Genomic DNA, 8,335 nt, shown 5'->3' on the forward strand with positions numbered 1-8,335 from the left:
CCAATATTATTACTAGTCCAATGATGATCAATATTAATTATCAATTACATATTTTGGAAATGATAATGATACTTTTAAATGGCAAGTTCTGATTGCACACATATATTTACACTCCACAAAACAAAACACCTCTATCCCCAATCAAAAGACCCAAATTGTGTTTATACTAGAACAATTTTTTCCTGTAAAATATTTCCCTCTGATATAAAGTCATATCCAAGAAAACAGTGATTCTATTTGATACATACAACCAAAATTAGCGTCAATGTGTTTACATGCTGGAAAATGTGTTTGGTTTTTCCCTCTTGCATGCTAGTTCTAATCAGAATGTCTTCTTTTCCAAACAATACCATAAATAACATGTTTTCCCCAACGACACATTATCATAACTCATAAATAGGTACATTTATATATACACAGAACATGTTTGTATGTACAATTTGTTTGTCAATAAACACAATTTGTTTACAAGGACGATACACCGTTTGTCTTTGAAAGAGTAATATACAGTCATTCCATCAAAAGGGTCCGAAGGACTCGAATTTGACATTGGACGGTAAGGTCGATGCCAGCGATTTTAGTATAGACCTTTCTTTTGCAACGTCACAGCCCGAGTTTTTGCCAACCCAGATTGGAAAACTATGGAAAGCCGTAAGTGCAAATTAAGAAAAGATCGCTATTTTTTGTAACAATGTAACCAAATTTGTTGATTTTGTTAAAAACAAAACAAATAATTATGAGAGGTATTTTATTTAATTGAAAGTTTGCAGAAAATGCTGAATTTGGTTAAAACATCTGTGTTTAAGATTTAGTGTTTTACTAACATTCGGCCGACCATGCCAACCAAGGCGGTTTGTTTATCAACAAAAGAAAGGTCTATTAGGCCAGTAAGCTTATGACAGGACAAATAAGGTGGTCTCGTGTAGTCCTAGTCTTGTGTTTTTTCATATGAAAACAATACCTCACTGTGTTATATTTTGAACTGAAACAAATTATGTTCAAATGTTGACTTGGAATTAGAAAAACACAGGGCTTGGTTTTTAACACTGAACCGAAAGCCGGAGGCCAGTGGCTGTAGTGTGCGGCAATAGTGTCAGGCCAGCAAACTTATATCATGACCAGACAAGTGCGGTGGTCTTGTGTTTTTAAAAGTTAAAACCTGCAAGTAGACACTGTGTTCAGCTGAAACTTTCACATGTGACTTCCATTATATTGTATCTTTCCTTATAGTTTTGCCTATGACCCTGCTTTTAAGCATTATTCTAACTACTTAAGCTCCACAAATTCTATTATATTCAATGTTTAAGAACAGGCTGCAATTTTGCAATAAAGTCCAAAGTTTGAACTTTTTCATTTGACACCAACAAATTACAATTCAATTTTACACATGCGTTTAGTTTACTTTTTCGTGTTAAACAAGGACTAACGTTCCAATGAAATTCCTCCAAAATAATCCGTTAATACTCTGAAAATGTTTGATAAAACTAAGTTAATTTTACCTTTCTCCTAAAACAAAGTTTTTGGTATGAATATTTTGTTAAAACCAAATGCAAGCAGAATTTATTTTTATTAAATGTATAAAAGGAACAAACCCTTGTCCACCCCTTTGCAAAATACAAAATTGCAAAAAAAATTAGACAGAACTAAAAGGTTGTTGATGCTACAACAACAAAATTCTCTCCTTTTGAACAGTTTTGGTTCAGGATAAACAACCGTGCATGCAGCACACAAATAAGTTATTCAACCAACCTTACCATTCCAACTTCAACAGTTTTACTGTCTGAGCAAATTGAATGCAAACATGATTGTACTGCTGCAAATGCTTATCTCTTAATCTTTCCATCAAATTTAATAAAACATGGATGGATTCAAAAAATAAAACAAAATCCCAAAACAATACCCGAGAATGTGTTAAACATGAGCCTTTAAAAATAAAAAGAATTCAAATTTTTGTGTTTTAATTCACTTAAAAATGCATTGGTATATTATTGTAAAATTTGCTTCATAATAACTAGGCGTTATTATTATCCTAGATGGCCCTCCCATAAATAAAATATTTTCTCAAAAGCACTTTTTTATGACATGCCAGTTACTTGAGTGGAAAATAAATAAACCAACTTCTTCTTGCAGAAGAAAAAAAACAACAACAATGCCTTACCCTGGGAAGGAGGAAACTACTGGCTACCAATACTTTCTTAATCTGGGGTTGAGGGAAGTTACTGGTTCTGTGCCAGGGGTCCAAGGTTGATTGTGACTTGGTGCTCCAACCACACCATATCATTATCGCCCTGAGACTCTGTGGTGCTGCGCAGGGAGGGCGTGGCATTCTTGTAGTCATACTTCAGATTGAACGACACCTGTCAATCAAGAAGGGTAGAAGCAGGTATATTAGTTAAGGAATATTGCCTTTAAAGGTGCTGGACACCATTGGTAATTAGATTGTGTATTCCTACTGGGGATTAGTCTTCCCGCGTGGAAATTTCTCTCCGGATTTTTGGGGATATCTCAAAAATGTGAGTACCTTTTGAATTAAAATTTTCAAAGAACTCAGGGAAAGCACTGAGTTTACATGGCTTTACACATATCCGTGTACCGTTCAAACCAAATAATATTTAAATTGTAGATTCTCCAACTTACAATGACATCTCCAACCGCCTTCAAAGGAGTGATCCTCACCAGGACTCCGAGTTTATGAGCTTGACGGAACTGGACAAACCTAAGAAAAGAAAGTCAGACAGATTTAGAAATCGCTTGCTACCAACAACAAATGACAGAGAGTAGAATATAAATGCAAATATGGAAGAGAATGTTGTGCATTCTGATATACCAGCAAGACTCCTAGTGGATGATACCCATGCCTACATCCTTATGGACTGAGTGTAACCCTCTTGAGACAATCTTCTGTATAATCACAGAACATCCAGACATCGCTAGAACAGTTCTTTTTTTTAACTCCACTTTCGTCAATAGAAATGTTGACAGAAATAACATGAAAAAAATGTTATTTGGTGTTTAGAAATTGGGATAATATGTTTATATACAAAAGAAAATAGTTGTGTAGAATAGGGAAGGTCTTACTCTGGTTTATCGTTATAATCTTTGTTGTCTGATGAAGAATCATCAAATTCCGTCGTGTCATCTTTGGCGGCCAGAATTAACTCTTCATCTGGAACAACAACCTGAAGGCAAACAACAAATAAATAAATAAATAAATATATAAATAAATAACAACTATTTATCTTTAAGTAAATGAATCTTCCACAAGTTTTTTTCTTACCCACTCTGCAATGTTCCTTAAGATAAATATATGCAACAAGTATACCTCTTTGATATTTGTCTGCCAACGCCGTCTCTAATGTTTACCTTGGCCGTGGTGATGTCATTTGCCTCGTCCGTTTTCTCCGGCGCCTCCATCTTGATTCTGGTGGCATTCTGGACTGGGTTGGTAATCATAAGGGTTACCACACTCTCTCGTTGTAAGTTCAGCTTGGGTACCAGGAAGATACGGACATCCGGAATATGGTGCCTGAAACGACGAGGTTAAAACAACAGTCAGACAGCTTTGTAAAGAACTGTGTATTGAATGTGTATAATATTGAATGGTCAGACGGTTGGAGGGTTGACTGTGTCCTGTATAGATGCATTCACCACATGATATCATAGTGCAGGCTGGCATAGTTTATCCATCACTCATAACTACAGTGGATGATATTGAATGGTCAGATGGTAGGAGGGTTGACTGTGTACTGAGTAGATGCACTCACCACATGATAAATTGCAGGCTATCATAGTTTAACTATCACTCAAAACCACACAAAATCACTAAGATGACATTAATGGTCAGACCGAAATTAAAGTACTTAAACTCCTAAATGACGCAAAATTGGTTTAGGTTTTTAGAAAATCTCTTGTATCGACATTTATTATCAAGATGAATTTGTAAAGCAGGGTTTAGGACAAGGGTTTGTCAAATACTTACAAGGCAATGAGTTGAATCTTGAACTTGATGGAAGATGGATTGAACTCTGGCTTGCTCAAGTTGTGCTCACAATCCTGAAAATATTTCAAAAATATACTCATCAAATTTAACCCAGGCTGCTCTTCAACGATAAGTGTTCTAGGTTTGTTAACATGCATTTCCTATCCTAGTACACAAGATAGAAAATTCTGGGAAAAGGGTGATTTAGCAATTTAAAAAAACAAGAACACTACAAGGTTGCAAATAAGTGTATCTCTAAGTCCTTCCAAAATTGTTGAACAACGTCTAACAATCTGACTTGAGATACCACTAGCAGTTCATTAAAAACACTTGAATGCATATTAGTTCATTTTGAAGACTGGAAGCCAGTGGAAAAATGTGGAGCAAAGGAGTACTGTCACAAAATTTATTAACTTAGGCAACAACTAACTCACCCTGCATCTCTGAGAGCGTTTGATGAGTAGATGCTTGTGCCGAGGGTTCAGATCATCAACGGTAGAGGACGACATCTCTGGCTGCAAGAAACGCTGACGGATACTTGGAACTGAAGAAGAAAACACAATTAGTTAGTCTGGAAGATAGACTTGTTGTGCCTGGTCATTAATGCAAAGTCTTTATTGGTTGGTCATTATTGCAAAGTCTTTATTGGCGGGTCGCGATTGTCAGGTCACTGTAGCAAGGTCAATACCACCTGGTCAAGATCATTGTAGCAATGTCAACATTGCCTAATCATATTTGCCCAGTCATGATTTTCCAGTCATTATTGGGCCGTGTCCGAAAGGGCGACTTCGGCTACAGCTACGGCTAGATCGCCCGCGTCTGCCTATTCTTCAACACTGGTAGACGCGCTGATCTAGACGTAGCTGTAGCTGAAGTCGTGGTTTCAAACACGGCCTTGCCCGGCCATTATTGCCCAGTCATATTGTCCATTAAAACAACCTAAAAGACCCACCTTTCTCCAGAATGACTGGCTTGGTAAATATATCTTCTGGTAAGGGGTCCACTTCCTCCTGGGGTTCAATGACCTTGATGGTGACCTCTGCCTGTTCTCCTTCCTTCAACAACCTGTAGATGTAAAATCATACAACGAGTTAAACCAACAAAGTATGGGATTCTTATTTCAGCACTTTATCACACCCCTACAAGCGTATCAAAGCATGCATTATTTTTGTTCCATTTTCAATGAATTATAAAACCAATTAAGTTGCACGTTATAATGGCTTACAAGGTGCTGCGTCGTATTCAGCAGCCACTGCCAGAAGTGTCATTGAGTACTTTTACATTCAAAACACAACACAAGGGACCTACAGCTTTACGTCCCATCCCGAGGACGAAGCCATACTGGTCAAGGGTCTTGCTTAAGGACACAAGTGTCCGGCCCGGACGTTAACCCACACTCTGCTGATCAGAAACACCAGAGCTTGAGTTCAGTGAGCTTGACCGTTCAGCCAGGACATGCCACCAGCAGAGAAAAAAGCTTCGAGTGAAGGAACTCACGTGAAACTGGACAATGCAGTGAGAAGCCCACTACTGCGTCTGCTAGCCGAACCTCTCGGTGTGGACAGCTTCTCCTGGATGTGGAAGTAAGTTCGACGGCGAGTGTACTTCTTCTTCTCACGTTCAATCTTCTCACGGCCTCCGATCTGCCGATAGAATTCCAGGAGCTCCCCGATCTGTTGACAGAAGTCAGGTATGGTGAATAAAATCTGTTAAGGCTACTGTCTTTACCCGAAAAAGGTTTTATCGGGACCACCACAAAACACTTGCATTTTGACAGGAGCGTGCTAAACAATATTTAAGCGCACTTTAAACCACTCCTTTTTTGGAAGACATGCGCACAAAGTGTTCACTTTTGGGAGCAAATTGCCATAATGGGACAGTCCAGACATTATAAAGTGCCATAAAAATGGGCGATAAAAATGAACCAAATACTTCTCAGAATGGTATATAACTTTTCAGAAATGATTTTTGTCTTACCCGTTTAGTGTTTTCATTCTCTGGCTCATTCCAAGCTCCGCTGGCTACAAAATCAAACCAAAAAATAATTGATGTCAAACTTGATACAAATGCACTTTATCATAATTGCTTCTCTCCACACAGGAGTACAAATGGGTACAGGGACAGGGGAGGGCTAGAAATATTCTTAGTCATTTAATGCCAAGGACCGGATATAAACACCGGCTTGATTAGCCATATTGGCTTGGGACGGACTTTACTTTTACTTTATCAATAGGAAAAGGATCTTTAATCCTGAAGCCAGCTGGCCAACTTTGTTTTAAAAAAAACTGACTAGGGATTATAGCTCTTGTCTTTATAAAAAAACCTACCAACTTCCTTGTCGGATATACCCGCATCTCTAGACGTCCAGCGGCAGAACCAACATGCCAAGTAGTAGACCTTTTTGGTTGTTATCTTGGCGCTATCGTTAGGGTCTTGAGCAGCAATGCTGGTTGCCCGTGTGGACAGAGAGTGCTTGCAGCTTGGGCAGTCCAAACAGTTGGGGCACCTGAGGGGGTCAAGGAGAAATGTCAAGAGTAAACAAAATTGGAGAAATTGCATTGAGTACTATTTGAGAACATGCCTGGGCCCAATTTCAAAGAGCCGCTTAGCGGAATTCATTGAATTAAAACCAGAATTTGCAGAGTGAACTTTCCAGAACAATAACGAGCTCACTGTGTACAAAGCATAAATCAAGCCCAATTTTGGCGAGAGCCTGTTTTAAAAGAGAACTGTAGGTGTGTATGGCGTAAACATAATGGACAAAAAGTTTCAAATAGGATATTCATGATCAACCATAGAGTTTAAAAAGATTGTAACGTAACCAATTTTCATAATTTTAGGAGAAGGCGTGGGTCAGTTTTTTATAATTTGAGTACAGGATATACATGTAATGATAGATTTTGAAGCAAAGTGGTGTGTTTTTTCTTCCTACCTATTTCTCTTGATCCTAGCCTCAGCTGATGGCATGTTCTCCGAACAATTGGGACAGTAGTGGGAATCCACCTGCGATACAAAAACAATCAAAATATTTCTTTTATACCATCATAACAATGGGCCATTCCTGCTTTGTACACAAGTCACTTTGTACCAAAGTCAGAGATTTTAAAAAGTCTGAACTGAACTTTTTGTTAGCCTTTGATTGAGAAAGACTCTCACTCCGATAGATAGGGTCGGAATGTCAGGCCATTAACTATTTTTTTGCAACAGCTTTCTGTTTTCTGATAACGAGAGATGGTTTTCAAAGTTGGAAATTCAGAAACTATTGCAAAAACCCCAGAAGAATATACCCTGGCAGCCTGGCCTGGGGCCTGGGCGGGGTATGAAGTAACTGACATGCATACACAGTAAAATAGACCGGAGATGGTGGACTGTACACTCATGATGGAAGAAGACTAGCTAGGTTGTTGTTACAACAAACCTTTGTGTGTTTTTCAAATTGATTTCAATTTGTTGTTGTTGATATACAATATTATGTGATTGTGAATGTGACACAATAATCAATGAAAAATCAATAATTTACATTTATATTGAATATATAAATGTAAATTATTGATTTGTTATTGATTATTTTGATACACAAATCAAGCAGATCCAGTTTCAATTACAATACAGTGTTTTTGTTTCTATATGATTTTTCGATACATTTTTTCAGATAATAACAGGGCAAAAGTTTTCCTAAAATATCAATTAGAAAGCAATGTGTGAGCACATTTTTAAAAAATCGAATAGTCCCTAAAAAAAATTGTTAAATAAATTCAACCCCCAGCATTGCCCAGGAAATGAGAAAGAACACGTACGTCTACGTGTATCCAATTCCAAATGTAACTATAGATTAATTTGTAACCTCAAATAGTCCCACTAAATATAAATTATCCACAGTCATACATACCTCGTGTGAAACACAACGACCGCATCTTAACTTCAAGCAGTGTTTACAAAAGTAAAGTTTGATGATAGGGGAGCTAAGACCACACGAACATACGATTTGCAGCCGGTTCGACTGCAAAAGCGTCGCCATTTTGTCCCAAAATGAAAACCTGATGACAGGCTGTTCGAAACCACTAGAGGGCGCTATCACCAGAAACCAGTGGAACTTTTTAACCCCGCCCACGAAGTAGGAAACTTACTTTTGCGGTGTAAATAGTCCTTCCCTTGTCTAATTGTGTGGGCGTTTTGCTCTATATTGGGTGCGTTCGTTTAGCTTCCCTGGGTCGAACCCGCAGTGCTCACTCGGGTGAGCCCCCGACAGTGACAAGAGCTAATCGAACAATCACACTCGCCCTCTCGTGGTTACGGCATGCACCTCAGGAGTATTGGCTCTGAAAAGAGCGGGTGGTTTGGTCTAGGCGTTCGAAC

The 8,335-nt window shown here is 38.3% G+C and overlaps 1 protein-coding gene across 1 annotated transcript; it reads right to left on the minus strand.

Moving 5' to 3' along the window:
* Positions 1–877: 877 nt before the first annotated feature.
* LOC139953245 (dynactin subunit 4-like) lies at positions 878–8,002 on the minus strand. Its single transcript, XM_071952714.1, has 12 exons — positions 7,869–8,002; positions 6,912–6,982; positions 6,307–6,485; positions 5,957–6,000; positions 5,477–5,652; positions 4,932–5,044; positions 4,414–4,523; positions 3,980–4,053; positions 3,364–3,526; positions 3,079–3,179; positions 2,638–2,716; positions 878–2,357 (listed from the first exon to the last, which is right to left on the minus strand). The coding sequence occupies exons 1-12, from the start codon at positions 7,995–7,997 to the stop codon at positions 2,217–2,219; spliced, it is 1,380 nt and encodes a 459-aa protein (XP_071808815.1). The 5' UTR covers positions 7,998–8,002; the 3' UTR covers positions 878–2,216.
* Between the last annotated feature and the right edge of the window lie 333 nt (positions 8,003–8,335).

The sequence above is a fragment of the Asterias amurensis genome, chromosome 21 (assembly GCF_032118995.1).
Source record: "Asterias amurensis chromosome 21, ASM3211899v1".
NCBI classification, from domain to species: Eukaryota; Metazoa; Echinodermata; class Asteroidea; order Forcipulatida; family Asteriidae; genus Asterias; species Asterias amurensis.